At 40.7% G+C, this 21,103-nt stretch overlaps 1 protein-coding gene across 9 annotated transcripts in view; it reads right to left on the bottom strand.

The window, feature by feature from the left end:
• Positions 1 to 18,692, bottom strand: part of USP40 (ubiquitin specific peptidase 40) — a 92,321-nt gene extending 73,629 nt beyond the window's left edge. For 2 of the 9 annotated variants that reach the window (XM_089916192.1, XM_089916199.1), the window contains exons 1-8: positions 18,591 to 18,671; positions 17,303 to 17,520; positions 14,680 to 14,747; positions 12,049 to 12,162; positions 9,241 to 9,405; positions 7,367 to 7,513; positions 4,179 to 4,322; positions 1,564 to 1,692 (exon numbers count right to left, since the gene is read on the bottom strand). In XM_089916192.1, coding sequence (XP_089772318.1) covers positions 1,564 to 1,692; positions 4,179 to 4,322; positions 7,367 to 7,513; positions 9,241 to 9,405; positions 12,049 to 12,162; positions 14,680 to 14,747; positions 17,303 to 17,501 — 966 coding nt within the window. In that variant the 5' untranslated portion in view covers positions 17,502 to 17,520; positions 18,591 to 18,671. Of the gene's footprint in view, positions 1 to 1,563; positions 1,693 to 4,178; positions 4,323 to 7,366; positions 7,514 to 9,240; positions 9,406 to 12,048; positions 12,163 to 14,679; positions 14,748 to 15,248; positions 15,514 to 17,302; positions 17,521 to 18,590 lie in introns of those variants that run through there. The other 7 variants (XM_022567997.3, XM_089916196.1, XM_089916197.1 and 4 more) reach the window with 7 other exon arrangements.
• Between the last annotated feature and the right edge of the window lie 2,411 nt (positions 18,693 to 21,103).

The raw sequence follows: 21,103 nt of genomic DNA, 5'->3' as shown, positions 1-21,103 counted from the left end.
CTCTCACCATTGTGGCCTCTCCCGTTGCGGAGCACAGGCTCCGGACACGCAGGCTCAGCGGCCATGGCTCACGGGCCCAGCCGCTCCGCGGCATGTGGGATCTTCCCGGACCAGGGCACGAACCCATGTCCCTTGCATCGGCAGGCGGACTCTCAACCACTGCGCCACCAGGGAAGCCCCTGTTTGACACTCTTGAAGATAGGTTTTAAGCATTCTACATCCTAACATGATGGGTTGGAACTTACCAGTGTTTTAGTTACATTTTAGAAAACTGGTTGAGAGTTTGGTGCTGGTGTGTAATAGATTATAATTTTTCCCACTGCAAATAACTGGAAGTGGATTCCCAATTAGTGCTTTCTCTTCTAGAGAAAATTATGAAACTTTTTTAGAAGACGTTAAAGCAGCTCTAAAAACCAAAAAGATGTATCTTGTTTACACATGTAGATACAAAATGCCACTACTTTTATGTGTGTGTATGTGTGAGAATATTGACAAGGTGATTCTAGAAATGTTCAGAAAAGCATTAAAATCCAAGGTAGGCAAAACACTCCTGAAGAATAATGACACATAGGGAGACTTGCCCTACCAGTTATCATAACATAGTATAAAGCTACAGAAATTAACAATGTGGTATTTACCTAGGAATAGGAAAAAATAACAACAACAACAAAAACAGAATACAGAGCCCCAAAATGGACTCAAATGTAAGAAAACAACTGATATAACAGAACTGGCATTGTAAACTGGTGGAGAAAGAATGGCTCATTCAATAAATGGTGATGGGCAACTCGGTACCCAGATGGAAAAACAACATCACAACATTCACAGCAAAGCATTCCAGGAAGACTGAAGTTTCAACTTGTAAAAGGCAAAACTATTAAAGTTTTAGAAGACAATATAGGAGGAAAATCTTTGGTTGCTGCCATGAAAGAAAGAAAAGCTGAGGAATGGTTACTGATTAAAGGAGACTTAAGACATATGCTAACTAAATCTAATGCACGATCCTGGGCTTGATACTAGAGTGGGGCAGAAAATGCTCTAAAGGATTTGGATGAGGCCGCTGTGAAATCTGAATATAAAACATATATTAGATAATAAATAATATTATATCAGTGTTAAAGTTCCTGATTTTGACCTATGCTTATGTAAGAGAATGTCCTGGTTCTCAGGAGATAAACACTGAGTTATTTAGGGGTAAAGAGGTCTAATGTCTTCAACTTTATTTCTAGTGGTCAGCACTGATAATGATAATGTTAACTGTGTGTGTGTGCATGCGTCTGTATACAGAGGATGTGACTGCACAAATGTGGCAAGATGGTTAACAACTGGAGAACCTAGGTGAAGAGTATACAGGAGGTGTTTGTACTATGCTGGTTATTTTTCTGTAAGTGTGAAATTATTTAGAAATAAAAAATTTAAACATCTATCTGTATTAACCTTCAGTGCCTATAAGTTTTCTAGAGTGAATATATAATAAATGGCAAAAGATTAGCCTCACCAAGATAATGGGACTAGAAAAGGAAAAAGTTGCAAAGATACTTTTAATCTAATTTCTATACTTACTTGAAACTGCCAGTTTCCCAAATGATCTACATCTTTAATATACACATGATAATGGCCTCCGTAGCAACCACCTTTGTGTATAATAACTGAGAAGAGGTCATACATATATTCCAAGTCATCTAATTCACTCTACAAGAAAGAGCACAAACATTGATACAGTTTACATAAAATAAGAAGATACATAACCAAAGGGGGAAAAAAAAGGTCAACTATTAAAGTTAGTAAGAAACTTTACTATTACTGTTATTTAGGGTAAATTAAGATAAATTTGAATAATCGGCTTTAAAATTTGAAATTCATAATTCTTAGACTGAAAATTATCTATCGTTGATCTAATACCAATCACATTATGCCAAATTCTGCCTCCGAGTTAAACATAAAAACATATATCCAGGGACTTCCCTGGTGGTCCAATGGTTAAGAATCCACCTTCCAATGCAGGAGAAGCAGGTTCGATCCCTGGATGGGGAACTAAGATCCCACATGCCACGGGGCAACTAAGCCCGTGCGCCACAACTAGAGAGAAGCCCGCACACCGCAACAAAAGATCCCTCAAGCCGCAACTAAGAACCAACGTAGCCAAATAAATATTTAAATATATATATATATATATATATCCAAACAAGATGTTATTTTTATGTACTTTGGCTAAAATCATGTAACCCCATGTGATAACAAAACACACACTACCCTATCAGAGTTTTAGCAAGAAAAAACCATCTTGTATTAAACCTATTATGCTGCTTTATAAATGTGCTCTTTAGCAGTTGAATTCGTCCTACATTTTAACTAGATTGTCATGCACCTCTAAGTCAGAGTTGTATCTACTATCTATCACCCCTCCTGACACTTCAGTCCTCTGCATATAACAGGAGTTTAGCAGTTATGAATACTAGCTGGTTTCCTTTAGAGGCAGTTTAGTGGAATGAACAGGTTCTTCCTTGATTTATCAATTCTATGATCAATCTTTTCTACAAGTAGCATGCTCTGTAGTTATGGACACCTACACTGGCATTAAAAAAACCTACTCTAGGTTAAGGGATACTTGGCATATGGATGCTACTTGAGGGAGTGCCAACTATTTAAGAACTTATTTGCTTAAATTGCACTTTTCAAGTAAGCAGCATTTTTTAAATGTCTGGCTTAGGGAAAAAACAAGAGAGATGTAAACAAAGATGCAAAATGATAATGTTTTTCATTAATACAGAAATCAGAAAGTAAAATTACTGTGAATTTCTTAGATAAGTGTTGTTTTGCTTTTTTCAGTTTTGTTATTTCAACATATGTCAAAATCATGTGACAAACTACTTTTTTTTTTTTTTTGGCTGCACCACACAGCTTGCAGAATCTCAGTTCCCCAACCAGGGATTGAACCCGGGTCAAGGCAGTGAAAGCCAGGGATCCTAACCACTAGGTCACCAGGGAACTCCCATGACAAACTATTTTTTATAAAAGGACAAAAATTTTTCTATGAGATGATGGATGTTAACTAAACTTACTGTGGTAATCGTTTCATAATATATGTAAACGAAGCCCTCATTCTTCATACCTTAAACTTACACAGTGATGTATGTCAATAATTCCTCAATAAAAATGGGAAGAAAAAAGGAGAATTAACTCAATTATTCCGGAAACAAAGTTTTTTCCAGGCAGCAAATAGGAGCAGAAGCACTCTGGAAAACCTGTTTATTCTACGCGCGCCAGTAACAGGCTCAGGGCCGACACATTAGAAGCTCTGAATGGAAATTAATATAATAACGAAACCAAAAAGCTCAGCAACTAGGCTTGAAGTAGAGAAAGCCCCACCTGAATTTTGGACCATTTAGAAAAGAGATTACTTTTATACATAGAAATTCAACAGCTGGCTAACAAATGTTCTGGACTTAAACGTATAAAGAATGATCTGTAGTAAGAAGTGCATCAGTCTCATCACTCTGATCTTGGCATGTATACAGTTACACAGAAAATATTTCTAAGTAGCTTAGAAAGGAAGTAGATTACGTCATTAACTTGCTTTTAAAACTTTTTCTTTCCCGTGTCTTAAGGATTACAAATTCTACACTAGTGACTTTCCAATTTCTTGTTTACTTTCTAGATGCGTAATTCATTCTTGCATCTAAAGTAAACTAAATCCAAATAGGAATGCACTGCTGAATGATAATTGTTCCTAATGCAGGGTCATTTCTAATTCTGTTCTTAAATTTTCGTTTCAAAGTTTTTTCAAGGAGAGTTTAGTAAAAAGAACTGGGAACAAATCCATACTTTGGAAATTCAAAAGAACTGTAATAGACTAGTGGTTCTCAGCCGGGAGCAATTTTACCCACCTTCCCTCCCCGCTGGAGACACGGACATTTGGCAAAGTCTGAAGACATTTTTGTCACTACTGGGGGCAGAAGCGGGAGGTGCTACTGTCATCTAGCAGGGAGAGGCCAGGGATGCTGCTTAATATCCTACAATACAGGGCACATCCCACCACAACAGAGAATTATCCAACTCTAAATGTTAACAGTGCCAAGGCTGAGAGATTCTGCACTAAGCCAACTGTAAATCAGGTCAATAAAAGATTCAATCTTGAGAGGGTAAAAGAAAGAATTTCAATACAAAATAGTTCAAACCTGTTCACAAAATGGCTTGAGATTGATCCGGAGAGGGAACGTGTAACAGCTTGTTTCCTTGTATCGTTCACACTTCACAAAATCAAAATTAAATCTTAATAATGAAAAAGTAAGAAAAGGAGGCAGCTTACGCAATTTGGCCGACTGTCAAAAGAAAAAATTTTTAATTTTTAAAAGCTGAATCATATAGAAGAATACATGTTTCTTAAGATATAAAAAAGTGACCTATGACACAGTTTTAAGAGATATATGTCCTTAAGTCACATAAACTAATCACCATGGACTCAATATAGCTCTTGATATAAACTCATCTATTTTTATGGGGCTAAAGGTGACATCACTCACTTATACTTACAACTAAATATTCACAACCCATTTGTATGTTTTAATGTCACTATCCTTACAAAGCTATCTGATGAGGGTGCTCCCCCTTTAACAGTGCTTTTTTTAAAAAATTAATAATTAATTAATTAATTAATTAGTTTATTTATTTTTGGCTGCACTGGGTCTTCGTTGCTGCACACGGGCTTTCTCTAGTTGCGATGAGCGGGGGCTACTCTTCGTTGTGGAGTGTGGGCTTATGATTGCGGTGGCTCCTCTTGTTGCAGAGCTTGGGCTCTAGGCACACGGACTTCAGTAGTTGTGGCACGCGGGCTCTAGAGCGCAGGCTCAGTAGTTGTGGCGCACAGGCTTAGTTGCTCCGTGGCATGTGGGATCTTCCTGGACCAGGGCTTGAACCCGTGTCCCCTGCCATTTGCAGGCGGATTCTCAACCACTGCGCCACCAGGGAAGTCCAAACAGTGCTGCTTCTTTTTTTTTTTTAATTTAATTCATTTATTTACTTTTGGCTGTGTTGGGTCTTCGGTGCTGCACGTGGGCTTTCTCTAGTTGCAGCGAGTGGGGGCTACTCTTCATTGCGGTGCGCGGGCTTCTCATTGCAGTGGCTTCTCTTGTTGCGGAGCACGGGCTCTAGGAGCACCAGCTTCAGTAGTTGTGGCACATGGGCTCAGTAGCTGTGGCTCGCAGGCTCTAGAGCACAGGCTCAGTAGTTGTGCTGCACGGGCTTAGCTGTTCCACGGCATGTGGGATCTTCCCGGCCCAGGGCTCGAACCCGTGTCCCCTGCATTGTCAGGTGGATTCTTAACCACTGCGCCACCAGGGAAGCCCCTCTAATAGTGCTTCTTTCCTGCCCGAGCCCTGGCCTTTCACCTTTCACTTTCCCCCTCGGTCACTGTGTCTACTTTACCTAGCAGACACACAGTTCTTATTTACTGAAGAACCGGAGCTCTTAACCTGTGACCTGGGGACGTGTTTCAATGGATCTGAACCCTTGAAATTATATGAAAATTGTATGTGTTTATGTATTTTTCTGGGAAGAAGAGCCACAGCTTTCACTAGACTTTCAAAAGGACTGTAGCTCTTCAAATGTCGAGATCCATTGACTGGGGTTTTACAGTTCTTCAAAGCAGATAATAAGATATTTTTTGTTTTAATGCCTTGCTTTAAAACAAAACACTAAACTGAGCTACTTTTTATTTAAAAGGTACCAGCTTTTCCCAATCCCCTTGCACTAAAGGCATGTGAGGAGGCAAAAAGAATCCTTCCCCATATTTAAAATTATCCATAATCATAAACATCTAACATTCCTAAAAATATATTTTAAACAATTCTACAAACCTAGTGGGTGAAAAGAAAGTTAAATGAAAATACAGCAACCTAACAACATGGCAGATTTTCAAACTAGCTCCAAAAAAAAAAAAAACATCTAAAAAAAGTGAGTAAATCAACTATAATGTGGCTGAGGAAAGAAAGGCTGCTCAGGACAAGATGATCTGCACTAATTTAGGTAATGCAACCAAGCCTAACCTTAGAATGCAATAAATCTAACGCAACTAGAAGGCAATTTTTAAAGTATCAAGATCAAAACATTTCCATTGAAAAAGAATTAAACCAATGATAGAAAAGGTGCATACAAGAACTGCTTTTGTTTAACAGAAGGTTCTTATTTTACTAATGTGCAAATTAAGGTCAACGAAAAACTAAGAATGTGTTTAAGTGTCTTTCCAAGACGCTTCATCCTCTGAATTTTATATTTATTTTACTAGGTTGTAGTTGTAACACTAAAGAGGAAATACAAAATGAATAAGCAAAAAATAAACCTCTCTTTGGTTTTCATAAAGGGGCAAAGGCTAGATGGAAATAAATATTAAACAATATAAAATTCACCCTGGTTTCAAATCCTATTGTGAAAGCTACAGGCATGGGGTTTACTGTTTTCAATTACATTTTCACCTATAATCTCCAGGATCCAAATCAATGTTGTGTGCTATCTAAATCAACCCTCATTTTCTTTGCTGGAAAATTCAATATTGTCAGCTCTAGGAATAGTGCTAACACTTTGTCTTAACAGAGTAACTGCAAAGATACATCTTTAGTGGTATTTCTTTAAGTCAGGGCTCAATAACCACTGGTTCAATTGAGTTCAAGGTTATTGCGCTAACGAACAGCCTGTCGTATCACCTGCCAGCAGGGAAAGAGTTCCTACTGCAGATAATAATAGCAGCTGAGTCGACGCCATGTTGCAAAAGAAATCGCTTGCTTAAATTTTGTCCTCCTTTTTGCCTGTATTTTGCTCTGTTGTACAAAGAGAAACCCTGGCACGCTCTGTCAAGCCCTGTAATTAGCAAGATACGTACTTCCAACTGGGGGAGGAGGAAAGGCCATATTGGATTTGCTAGTCAGGGAAGAAATATACACACATCAATCCTGTAAAATAACTGCAAATGTGAAAATAAAGCCATTTGTGCAGTGGTAGATCAAGAAAAGGAAAGCTCAACAAGCTTCCTGGCTGGCAGAAATAAAAATATATTGCCTTCTTCATAATGTTAACTTGCAAAAGAAAAAAAAAAAGGTTTATTTAAGAAACACTGAGGTACAGATAATTTTTTCCTGTGAGAAAAAGAAGCTGAGAGAACTGGGTTGAAAGCTTAAAAAAAATTCTTTACTGTAAAAAATTAAAATACACACACACACATATATAATATAAATGTCTTTTCAATCCTTAGTACTAATTAAGAGCTTCAAGTATATTTTCAAGACACTTCATACAAGTTGACTTCCCTCGACGGACCCTCCTGCTACCAAACACTGCGCAGGCACCCTTAGAAAAGGCAGGGATCTATCTTTACCTTTGCTGCTTTAACCAGCCTGTCACAAGTCCCACAGTGGTACAAGTTGTCGTAGTCAAAAACTTCCTCTTCCACATACATGTTCCAGAGTGCATCTTCCAAACCTGATACATTTCTGACCGCTACTGTGAGATCTAAGAAGTCTTCCTGAAATACACATGAATATAACATTGAAAAAACAATTCCACAGAGGCTCACAAACACATCACCAATTCATACATACACTGGGAAGAGTCAGATATTTTTTTTTCTAAAACACATATATTTTTTCTATATATGAAGGTATAGATCTCCTGATTAGATACTGTGAAATTCATAACAATAAATTATTCTTTCTAAACCAAACTATAACTTAGCTTAAAATATATCAGGAACCAGTTTACGAGTTCACTGTAGATACAACGAAACCTATTTTATCAGGAAATAAGACAAACCATTTAAAACACGAATTGAGAAGAGTATATGTGCAGGGTTATTAGTGCTGTCTTAGTCTCTAGGCTGGCATGGCAAGGCCAGGGTTGGACTCTCTAATGTAAACTCTTCTTCCTCCCCTTCTGCTAGGGCTGGTTTAAGAAAAAAATTATTTTGAGCCAGGATACAAAGGTATTTTTACGAAAATTAAGAGTGTATTTTGCAAAATGCGAGTCTACCAATTCTACTAGAAGTACACTTGAATTATATTTCTAGTAATAAACAGTTACAATTTGACAAGTTTCAATAAAGCACATTTATAATTTTGTGTGCATGTCTGAGCAACAGCATTACCTTAAGGGATTATGGGGATTATAAAATAATAGCACTAATCAGTTCAAGGTGGAAACCTAAAGCAATAAAAGTAACATTCATATATGATTTATAATATAAATATGTGAAAAGTTAATGTCTGTAGTTTATAACATGCCTTCATATATGTTATGTTTTGAAATGACTTTGTGAATTATTACATTATACTGGTCAATCATACAGTAATCCAAAGACATACAACATCTTAATATTTCCAAACTAGGCTGGCCAAACCTTCTATTAGCACAGGCAATAAGGGCCAAAAAGTCTTTTTTATGCCCAACACTTTCATAAAAAATAGAAGTATATATATACATATATATTCTAAAAAAGCAATTAATGCAACATTTAGAAAATGGCATTTAATAATTTTACTCGTATAGTCAAATGCAGAAACTTTCTATAACTCTTCCCATAAAATAATATTTTTATTAAAGGACAACTGTTCAGTGATGAAATCATTTGCTATATAAGATTTGTAGTGCAAGTAGTGATTATTGTATTTATATGAGCAAATTTCCAATTAGATGAAATGGGCAAAAATCTCTGTTATGACAAAGAATGGAAGGTTACACTAGTTTAAACAGGATTATGATAGCTTTACATAAATAATATTTAAACCTAAGCACACACATACAAATGAACTTTCTGAGGAGTATCTATAAACTAAATCCAATATTTAATTACAGATTTAATTGTCAATTTAAACATTCCTCAGTATTCTCTATTTTTATTACTTCTCTAAGTAACTTTCTTTATAATATTCCAACCACCAACCATGATGATATTGGCTTTTCTCATAAGGTCACTGGTCCCTACTTGTAAACACCCCCCAAATCTACTTTCTAAATATTAGAGTACTAAATAAAAGATTAAAGCTACATCTTAAGATATCTACTTCTTTCAGTTTACATGGAAAAATCTGGATTATAAACTTATAATCTGGGTGTAGCTAGAGTACAAGAAAAAAACTGATAAAGTTATTTCTAGTAATAAACACATTAATCCTCATGTGGTATAGATCACAGATTTAATTGCACGAATTATAATTTATGATTTAACTTATTACTAAAATACTCTTGCATATTCACCTGCTTTTCACTGACATTCTTACATTCTTTACAAACAATCTGGTTAACAATGGTTCCGTGATATAGACGATTGATGAGGTCATGGCCGGAGGTCCCAACTAAAGAAGTTTCCAAAGCACTAAAGAGAATTCGATTCAGTTCCTGTACATCATGTTGCCTCATTTCCTATAAAACAGGTAACTTTTAAATGTAATTTTGTGCTTCAGATTTTTAAAAACAGATTTTTAAAGTGATATTAGTCTAAAAACACAAGACTTATCTAGAAATCCAAAGGTAAGCCTCAATCAAAGTTAAGGATGACTATGCTAAACAAGCTGAGAGTAGGGTAAGAGATCACCACCTATTTTTACTTTTACTACAAAATGAAAATATAAACAGACGGTGTTCAGTATGTACATATAACTCAATTCACTTGAAAACAGGAAAGTGCATTTATTTTGTGGGGCACCATACGCATGGCCGTGCCACAGAGAGGAGAGGGGAAGAAGGAACACACAGGCACAGAGCAGCCTCTAAGAGCCGGCAGTGTGTGCACAGCGGAATCTCAGCTCAGAGGGACTGACAGACACTCTGAGTTATCAGCATTTGAAAAGAACTAGAATTTACTGCTTTGATATATAGACCAACTAAAGGAAGACTAACACAGTGCTACTGAGAAAAATTCTGATGGAACCTGCTTCTATCTATGAATCATGCAACTGTATATGAATAGGCTGAACTACTCCCAAAGAACCATTTATAAACCCAAAGCCAAGGGGCACACCAACACTTGAAGTGGAGAAAACAAGAAAGAACCAGCACAGGAACCCGAGGAAGAGCCAGGAAGGGGAGAACCAGGAGAGCGAGGTCATGGGAACAGCGGAGGGGTGGTGGGCGCTACTACTGAGGGCTGTGGAGAGACGAGCAGTGTCTCCTGGACCTGGCATGAGGGTGCCAGGAGGGACTTGGACAAGCAGGTAGGAAGCGGGCAGAGAGCAAATGGAAGGTGCAGAGGTAGAGGCAGTGAGGGACGATGACTTTGAAGATAAGTGTCTTGTGAAGAGAAGCTGATAAAGTAGATGGAAGCTGGAGTAACATGTGGGACTTGGGATCTTTTTCTTAGTTTTTAAAACACAAGACACTAAATGATATAAATTTCTCCAATATCACTGGTTCTGATGGGACAGAAAACTTGTGGAAGTTTCAAGATCTGTTTCTGAACAATCCTAAATTCAGCAAAGGTGCCTCAGAGACCCTCTCTACCACTGCAGGTCCAGTCCTAGAGGGTTTACTATATGATTTTATTTAGAAATCACTCAATCAATAAATAAAGTTTTCACAGTTTTTTTAAGAAGTATGAAGCCAGCAATTGAGAGGAAGCTCATTATCAAAAACAAAGGGAAATCCATCAACTGATGACTAGATTAAAAAAACCACAAACCACCGTGGCATACCCATCCAACAGAAGATTATCTGGCAATAAAAAGGAATGAAGTGCTGATACATACTACGACACGAATGAATTTTGAAAATATTACTTTAAGTGAAAGAAGCTAGTTACAAAAGTCCACATATTATACAATACCATTTTTGTGCAGTGTCCAGAATAGGCAAATCCACAGAGACAGAGAGATCAGTGGTGGCCAGGGACTCGGGAAAGGGCACGCAGGGTGTGGGTGACTGGTAATGGGTATGGGGCTTCTTTTTGGGGTGGTGAAAATGTTCTAAAATTGACTGTAGTGATGATGCTTGTACAACTCTGTGAATATACTAAAAGAACCCACTGAATTGTACCCTTTTAAAGAGGGAAGCTTAGGGCATAAGAATTATATCTCAATAAAGCAGGTTTTCTTTAAAACAAGGAAAGAAAAAGGGAATTAGTCCCAAGCACCTGCCCTACACCAGAAACTCAACACACACTCTTTAGGGAATGTATTACACCCCATTGTACTGCCAAGCCCAAGCCCCACCTCTCTAACCACATGGCATCATCTAGTTAATGAGTATTTCTGGTTAAAAGACAAGAGTTTATAGTTTATTTTTGAAGGCAACATACCCTATTCTGATCATTGTCTCTCTAAATTCTGTGATGGTCTCCCATACCTTCATCTCTGCATCTATTCCATAAAAGAATACATCTATTCCATAAAAAACCGCAGACCTAGTTTTGATTTTATACAGCTAACAGCTCATCAATATCGACAACACACATCTTAGTGCTGACAAATGTTTAGTGTTTGTATATAGTGAAATACCCTTTAGGAACTCAAACAAAAAAACAAGAAGTCCACACATAGTAGGATACAGGAAGAAAATGAAGACAGTCAGTAGGAAGGCAGCACAGCGAAAATGAAAAGACCTGCCGAGAATGGTTTCACTGTTTTGCTTGAAGCAAATGTTCAAATTGGAACACCCAGATTCAAATACACAAGCGTGCCATAAAGGCAGACAGAATTACTGCCGGTCAGCTTTTTAAGTTGATAAGCAGTTTGCTATAAAAATGGCAATTTCCATTAATGTAACAGGTGGTATATCTCAACTAGACTATACAAATGGTAGAAATTATAAAAACCAACTTTTATACTTCTTCTCCCTGTATCTTCAACCCTCTCCCCCAACCCCAAATCACACTCATTCATAAAATCCTGGATACAGCCAAGTGTCTAAAAATGTTTTACTGGTTTGTAATTATCTAATATTAGAAGTAAATATTTAAACAATATCTTGAGACCATAAGACAAAATTAAAGGAGAAGTTAGATAACATTATGAAGCCAGTGTTCAGTCTTTACTGCTGGTAACTTTTCCCTGGAGAAGCTGACCTTCGTACCTCATCACTGGTCCACCCAAAGCTGTCAGTGAGGTCTGCGGTGGACGCAGCTTCCTGGTCTAAGAGCAGAAGCTGTGCAAACAACCGCTGTAACTGCAAAGGTATGATTCGGACCTGAATGAGAAAAAATGCATTTCTAAATATCTTTTAAATGTTGGCTGGGCCTTTTTAAAAGAACTGCATACTAATTTTCTCCTACCTCCTAGTTCATTTAATTCACTCAGGAGAAAATTTATAAATATTGTAAAGGGTGAATGAAGATTCATTTTTCTTTGAAAATTTTAATTCAGTACAATTCTTAGCTATATTGACATAACAGATCAGTATTAAAACCCAAACAGGCCCTAATAAACCACCCAATTAATTACAGAATGACAGTAATTCAAGTCTCTAATAGTTCATCCTTTCTCCAAAATACCTCAGTTACAGACATACTCCCTATGAGGAATTTTCCAGTCACAAGTATCTCACAGGGCTGGCTGCACCCTCCGTTGCTTTCTTCCTGCTGGCGCCACGCCTGTTCCTGCCTGTGTGCTGTGGGCCAGGGCCCTGAGAAGGCTGCCTGGCGCCTGATCTGAAGACTGGACTTAAATATCTAAAGTAAGAATAAGCCTTTAGAAAACTTTATGGCAATTTTGCATTGCCACAGCATTTTTATTATATCCAATGAAAGTCTGATCTTCAACAGATTGTGAATAAAAAAACAAAAAAAAACGGGCTCTTTGCCACACAGGGAGTTTGACAGGCGCTGGGCTGGATCATGAAAGACTCCTATTAAGAAGAACAGGGCTTGGGGCTTCCCTGGTGGCGCAGTGGTTGGGAGTCCGCCTGCCGATGCAGGGGACGCGGGTTCGCGCCCCGGTCCGGGAAGATCCCACATGCCGCGGAGCGGCTGGGCCCGTGAGCCATGGCCGCTGAGCCTGCGCGTCCGGAGCCTGTGCTCCGCAATGGGAGAGGTCCGCGTACCGCAAAAAAAAAAAAAAAAAAAAAAAAAGAAGAACAGGGCTGGACTTCCCTGGTGGCGCAGTGGTTAAGAATCTGCCTGCCAATGCAGGGGACACGGGTTCAAACCCTGGTCCGGGAAGATCCCACATGCCGCATAGCAGCTAAGCCCGTGCACCACAATGACTGAGCCTGCACTCTAGAGCCCATGAGCCACAACTACTGAACCTGTGTGCTGCAACTACTGAAGCTGGCACACCTACACCCCTAGAGCCCATGCTCCACAACAAGAGAAGCCACCGCAATGAAAAGCCTTCGCACTGCAACAAAGAGTAGCCCCCACTCGCAGCAACTAGAGACAAACCCTGCACGCAGCAACAAAGACCCAACTCAGACATACATAAATAAATAAATTTATTTTAAAAAAAAAAAGAATCTGCCTGCCAATGCAGGGGACACGGGTTCAAGCCCTGGTCCGGGAGGATCTCTCATGCCGCAGAGCAACTAAGCCATGCACCACAACTGCTGAGCCAGTGCCCTAGAGCCCACGAGCCACAACTACTGAGCCCGTGTGCCACAACTACTGAAGCCCACGTGCCTAGAGTCTGTGCTCTGCAACAAGAGAAGCCACCGCAATGAGAAGTCTGTGCTCAGCAACAAAGACCCAAGGCAGCCAAAAATAAATAAATGAATAAATAAATTTATTTAAAAAAAAAAAGTACAGGGTTTCCCTGGTGGCACAGTGGTTGAGAGTCTGCCTGCCAGTGCAGGGGACACGGGTTCGATCCCTGGTCCGGGAAGATCCCACATGCTGTGGAGCAGCTAAGCCCGTGCGCCACAACTACTGAGCCTGTGCTCTAGAGCCTGCGAGCCACAACTACTGAGCCCACGAGCCACAACTACTGAAGCCCACACACCTAGAGCCTGTGCTCTGCAACAAGAGAAGCGACCACAATGAGAAGCCTGCGCACCGCAACAAGGAGTAGCCCCCGCTCGCCGCAACTAGAGAAAGCCCGCGTGCAGCAACAAAGACCCAATGCAGCCAAAAGTAAATAAATAAATGTATTAAAAAATTTATATAAAAAAAAAAGTAGTACAGATTTTAGGGGACTTTCCTGGAGGTCCTGTGGTTAAGACTCAGCGCTTCCACTGCTGTGGGGCGTGAGTTTGATCCCTAGTCGAGGAACTGAGATCCTGCACGCCGCACAGCATGGCCAAAAAAAAAATGTACAGATTTTAGTCTGAGGGTGATAAAGTTCTGAATGATGTTTAAGCAAGGGAGAAACGTGATTAGATACGCACTTACAGTAAACCAATCCCTCACTCAGTTTACTTCCAGAATACCAAACTGAAAGAACACTGGCCCCTTATTTTTTGTTGTTGCTACAAGTAAGTGCATTAAGCGGACTTTCTGGCGCGCTAGTGCGGACAACTCGTGAGTATCTCCTTAATGCAGAGAGAGGTATGCCTAAAAAGCAGCAGCAGCATTGCATCTGCATGATAAGTAATTCTCTGTTGGAAGGGCAGTTCCCTTAACAGTAAGGTATAGGCCAAGACACTTTCTGAAAATAAAGATCATATTTGGTAATTAATAAAATTATTGATTCCTATCAATAAGCAACTTAATTCTTTCCTTAAAACATTTCCTCAGTACTCCAAAAAACCCCTGTGAATCAAAGATTTTAATACCTTTGCGTCAGGTTTATCCTTATCCTCTAACGAACCAAGCTCTTCCGGGCCAAGAGAAAATAAAGCTTCTAAACAAAAAAGTAGAATCACAGATGTAAATGACATTATCTCATTTTTGAAAATTGTTTTAGAAAGCCAAGGCCACCAGTAAGTAGAAATCAGTTAAAGATTCAGAAATATGACTTGACAATATTTATACCCTTAGCCTACCCATCTTGCTTTCTGGTAATGTTATTTTTAACCACTGACCCTATTAGAAAGAGGGAAGCTAAGGTTTCAATAAGGGAAAGCTGTAAAAGGAAAATTATACATATAAAAACCATAACATCAGAAATCTTTGGTGGCTTCCTATTGCCTATGGCAGTGGGTCCCAAAAGCCACATGAGGACTACTAGGAAATACACAATATATAATAGTGTCACATGTGTTTGTTTACAAGCCACACGTGAGACTTCCAACCATTCTTTCATAAGAAGGAGCACCTTTAACTCTGAGATAACGCCCTTCCCATTTTGGTATGAAAATATCTTTTCTGCAATGAGGGTAATAACAGATGGTGGTGACCTTACCTGGAAAAAGACGCTGGCAACCCAGTGCCAGTCTCCAGAATTTGTTTGTAATTCAATGTCTGGGTACGCCACCCAGTGGGGCGTATCTGAATCTTTTGGGAAGTCTGTATTCAAACAGATAGGAACACCTACTGGGAGACTCTGATATACTCCAGGGAGAGGAGGGATGGGACGGGTGTTGTCTTGCACTGAAAACCACTGCTGCCTTAGTGATTACTGTTATGTAATATTCCTCCTGAGCTCCCGGCAGGAACTGGGAAAAACACTACATGAAGGTTACAAACATAAAGGTTAAAGCATAAAAACCATACAAAGACTTCCACAATCGTCTCCCACTCCTCCCAGCTACACTGATCTCGGAGTACAGTGGAACCGAATCTAGTCCTATTCCTTAAAATATGATTCCAAAAAGTTCCCAAAATATCCCCTCAGTTCTCCGCCAGTCCTTACCCTTTCCAAAGTGTACGCCTTCTCCAATAAGCTTCAGGATCTGCGCTACGCCTTACTAGGAGTGTGTGAGTCAGCCCATGTGCTTGGCCGGCCACCCACTTTGCTAGAGAGAAGGGGGCCCGGGGCTCTGAGCCCTTTCTTCTTAGCGGCCCTCTCCATGACCTGCCTGCCGTCCCCAACAGTCGCCTTCCTCACCCTCTTCTTAAGGCTACTTTTCTACTTTAAGTTGCCCTTGAACTTCAATTATACTAAAACTTGGGAAAAACTTAACCTCCCTAGGAACCCGCTTATTCATACTCCAAATTTCTAACGGTGGAACTACTGAAGGCATTGGGGGGATATTTTTATGGAGTGGATGGAGTCACAGACAAGAGGCAACACTCAAATCCACATGCACTTCGACCCATTAGAATGGCCCTGAGAAGGGGATAACGGTAACTATACACTAAATCTCTGGAGGCAGGAAGTCTCTGTAAGCTTAGAAGCAACAGAAAATGTCACAAAACTTTGCTAAATTTGGTAGTGGTGGGAAGGGGGATGAGATACTGGATACAGGATGAGCCAGCTTGTCTGTCCTCAGAATATGGAGACATAGTGGGGAGCTGAGCTACAGTCATGGAGCTTCGTAGCTGGGGGCCCCCAATCAGGGCCATGTGAAGGCAGAGGAATCTTCACACTGAAATCAAGGGAACACAGAGACTAAGACCCTTGTGGAGGAAGCTAGTTTGCAGAGGAGGAATGGGACAAACATGTAGAGAAAAATAGGGGCAAGAAATCAAGGGTCCAAGGAGGTCAGGGTGGCTTCCTGTAGGTGGTTTCTAGGAGATTCCCCTATATTCTTACAGTAAACCTCCCTTTTAATTGAGCTACTTTGAGTGGGTTTCTGTTCCTTATACACAGTCCCTTATCTAACACCCTGGATCTCTGGAATTCAGAATTTCCAGATTTTAGAAAGGTAATACGAAGAAAGGGTCCAATATGTTAACATTTCATCCCCAGCAGAGTCTGGGACAAACAGTATTTATTAATCAAGGACTTAATATTCCTGTGACAAATGTATGACTGCTCACCCAAGTGAGATAATTAAGACTATAAACAGTCTCACAGCAGGTCAGGCTCTCAGGCCAAACAAATTCAGATTATTAGGTCAGGCTGTCAGTTTTCCAGATTTCAGAACTTCAGATAAACGATTGTGGACTGTATGAATAATGTGACAACCCCTCCCCACTCCAAAAGGAAGCATATAACTGTACTGAGTAACTCTGGTTTAAGTGTTTATTACTTTGAGAAATTCAAAAATACAAATGGTGTACAATAATGAAGGCTGGCACTCATGACAAAATTGTCTATGTTGTTCTTTAAATGATAGGAATTAGAAAAGAAATACATTGCCTTATTTTTTTATCTTGTTACTGAACATCACTGTGATCACACAGAAAATATTCATAATTTAAGCTTCACATTCCTCTGCGGAATTACCAATTTATGTCCCTCATTAGCAACAATTAACACACACTGTCGAATACACTTGTGATTCTGCATAATTAATTACAGGTGGATACAAGGATCCATATTACCAGCCAAATGCATGTAACACAGCATACCTCTGAATTCAGGTGTGAAATGAAGAGTCTGAAGAAGGGAATTGAGGTAACAGGTTCCACCCTGATTTCTGATTCCACTTAAATTGGTGAATTCTCTAGGCGCAGGTGGCTCCAAAGCTTTGGTCTTTAATTTCTTCCCTTTTCCATAATGATCATTTGACACACTGGAATAATCCTCTTCAAACAGGTCCCCAAACATTGTGAAACTAAATACTACCCTTAAAAAAATATAACATGTTATATAAACGTTTTTATTTTTAAAACAAAACTTCCCCACATCTCCCTTTTATACTTGGGAGTCTCCATTTTAAGTCACTCTTTAGAAAGTACAGACAGTAGTTCGGGCTTTGGAGGCAGCAAGACCTGAATTTTTTCATCCCTGCTCCACACTACCTGTGCGACCGTGGGCAGGTTACTTAACCCACGTTCTTATAAGTAAAATGCGATACCAACTGTCACGCAGGGTCATTTAAACAATCAAATAACATAATGAAAGAAAGGCATTTAGGGTACAGGGTTTAGCCCACAATAAATGACAGCTGTTTTTAAAAAGGCATATTGATATCACTAGTGAAAAAAGAAAGAAAACCCATCAATACACCTAATCTGCTGAGGTGGTAGAGCCAAAGCTAGATTCTGAGCGTTGACAATGGCCTAGGGACCATGAATCACTTCCTAAAATCTCTGCTTCTCAAACTCCTTGCACCAGATTATGACACTTAAATAAGTTAAATGGAACCAATTAATCTTTATAGTAGTTTAGTACATGGCCCCGAAGCCGGACAGCCGGGTGGAGATTCACTGGGAAAAAAACCCCTGCCATTTAAATAATGGAGCCTCGAGGGCTTTACAACATGTATCCAGCCGGTGATCCCAACATTAGCTCCTGGGGTCTAAAGAATCCGCTCAAGGTCTCACATCGAGTGTGGAGGAGGGTCACCTGGAGACGAGAAAGGCCAAGCGCCTAGCACAGTTCCTAAGGAATAGGAAACGCTGAAATGCAATTATTTGCTTTTTCAACCCGTTCCTCAGAAGAAAAGCACAAAAAATGGAACTTGAAAGTGTGGCCTCGAGTGGTCTAGATTCCGGTCTCCTCCGCTCCACGTTCAGACTAGGCCCTCAAGCCCTCCAAGCCACCGAGCCCAGGGGCGCGAGGAGGCAGAGGTCCCCGAGGCGGGGGACCGCAGCCCCACACCAGGAGGACGCCGCATCCCGGGGCCGGCCCGGGCAGCCTCTCGCCTCGATCCCCTCATCCCTCCCGAGATCCCCGGCCGCAGGCCCCACTTACTGCCTAAAGCCCCGACCCCCGCCCCGGCCAAAACTCGAAGCGAAAGACCGCGCCGCTACCGCGGACGGCCATGTTGACGTCAGCAGCTCTCCCACGGCACCCCGCGTGAGCGATTTATGGAACGCACGGACTACGTCTCCCAGGATGCCCGGCGGGGTAGCGCCGGCCCGCGGCGCGGGGCCTTATGGGCAATGTAGTTCTTTTGGCCTGAGAATGCGGGAGTCGTGTTGGGTGGACAGTGCTCGCTTCCTTGTCTGCTGGCGGGTTCGCGAGTCCGCTCGGTGAGCCGACCACTCATTCGTTCACTTTTTAAAGTTTATTTTCTTTATTGTGTTTATTTATTTTTACTTGTTGACAGTTTTGATTTATTTATTTATTTATGGCTGTGTTGGGTCTCCGTTTCTGTGCGAGGGCCTTCTCTAGTTGTGGCAAGCGGGGGCCACTCTTCATCGCGATGCGCGGGCCTCTCACTATTACGGTCTCTCTCGTTGCGGAGCACAGGCTCCAGACGCGCAGGCTCAGTAATTGTGGCTCACGGGCCCAGTCGCTCCGCGGCATGTGGGATCCTCCCAGACCAGGGCTCGAACCCGTGTCCCGTATTCTCAACCAGTGCGCCACCAGGGAAGCCCTTAAAGTTTATTTTTATTATTGTTCGCAACTCATGTTAGTTGCAGTAGAGAGTACAAAGATCGCTTGTCATTTGGCCCGGCTAATGCCAAGTTACTTAAACCTTGGAAACATTTGTGTAGGGCTTCAAGAGTGCCGTGCACTTACAGAGACATTTTACAGGTGTATCTCCAGTGAAAAATGTTCCAAGTAACTATGATCCTTTATAACATTCTCGGTGTTTACTTTGTCTGCGCCAACTCTCATACACAGGAGTACGCCAAAAATACTTGAAAATCTCCTCTCTTGCCCTCTTGAGCACCTTTGGTGGACTCTTTCAATAGCCTATATAGGCTCTTCTGGCCGTCTCTCCTGTCGAATGAGGGCGACGGGAGGATAATCATTTTGACTTCAGCTAAAGATTTGAGAGATTGAGACCAGCAATAGTGATAGACGAAGCCACAAGGCAGGAGTCAAAGTGAATGCCAGCCTAAGGGATTTGTATTTGGAACATAGCGACATTCCTGTGGCTGCAAATGTTCAGGAAGTGTCGGTAGGGAAAGAACTGGAGGCAGGGGACCAGCTGGAAGGTTGAAGGTCTAGACCAGGAAACCACAGCGGGAATCTCATCTTCTCAGTTCTTATCAGTCTTCCGTCGGCCACCTTGCCCCCTTGGCAGCCTCCTCTTCATGATTCTTGTCCCTGGCGCCAAGGCACTCTATCCTTTTGCTTCTCTTTCTGCCTTTTGACTGCTTCTTCTTCGCCCGCTGTGCTTCATTCCCCTCTTCCTAACAGTGGATATTCCTCAAAGTTCCATTCCCTGGCCAAGAATTAGCACTGGAAGGTTAGCTTCTGAGGACGCAGGCTCACCCTTGTACCCAGCTGTATCCCGACCATCTCAACAGTGCCTGGCTCATTACAGGATCTTAATAAATATGTGTTAAATGAATGAAAGGTCTGTTAACACCATCATCCTTCCTCTCATGCAGCATCAAAGTCTCGGAGCTGTCTTTGAAACTTCATCTTTTCTCTGTGAATCCAATCATTTGTAACTCAAAGTATCACCTGGACAATGCTTCTTCTGTTTCCATGGCTCCCTCTCTGCTTTCCATGGCTCCCTCTCTGCCTGTCAGACCCTCATTAAGTCTCACCCACGTTAGAATTACAACATTTTAGGTGGACTGCCGCTTTCTCCATCCCATCACGCATGTCACTACCAGATCCATCTGAGGCACACCCTGAGCTCGCATTTCTCTACCAAAGAGGCTTTGGTGATTAGTCTAGAAATTCCACCATGGTCCAAACACTATTTTTTTAAAATTAATTAATTAATTAATTTATTTTTGGCTGCATTGGGTCTTGGTTGCTGCACGCGGGCTTTTGCTAGTTGCGGTGAGCGGGGGCTACTCTTCGTTGCGGGGTGCGAACTTCTCTCACCAGGGAAGCCCCAACTGTGGGTTTCTCATATTGATCCATGCTCTTTATTAGGTTGAGAAACTTCCCTTCTTTTCCTAGTTTGCTGAGAATTTTTATCAGAAATGGATATTGGATTTTATCAAACAAAGTGCCTTTTGAAATAATTACATGGTTTTACTTTTTTAGTTTATTTATATGGTGAATTACCTTGATTGATTTTCTAATGTTAAAACAGCCTTGCACTCCTGGAATAAATCTCACTTGGTTATGACGTATTATATTTTTATGTATTACATGGTACATATATATGTTTATATTATTGAATTTGGTTTGTTAAATATTTGTTTAGAATTTTTGCATCTGTGTTCTTGAGGGGTATTGGTCTATGGTGTAACCGAGCAGGGCCCTATGGGGCCTTCCCAGAACATGCCTTCCCCCATATCCTCTGCTTTAGCTCCTCTCTGAAGTACCTACAGAATAGTAATTTTTTT

This window comes from Delphinapterus leucas, chromosome 8 (genome assembly GCF_059928025.1).
Source record: "Delphinapterus leucas isolate spDelLeu-1000000601 "Yukka" chromosome 8, BTC_Dleu_Yukka2, whole genome shotgun sequence".
Taxonomy (NCBI): Eukaryota; Metazoa; Chordata; class Mammalia; order Artiodactyla; family Monodontidae; genus Delphinapterus; species Delphinapterus leucas.
The sequence above is the reverse complement of the archived record's forward strand: the minus strand, read 5'-3'. Positions and strand labels throughout refer to the sequence as shown.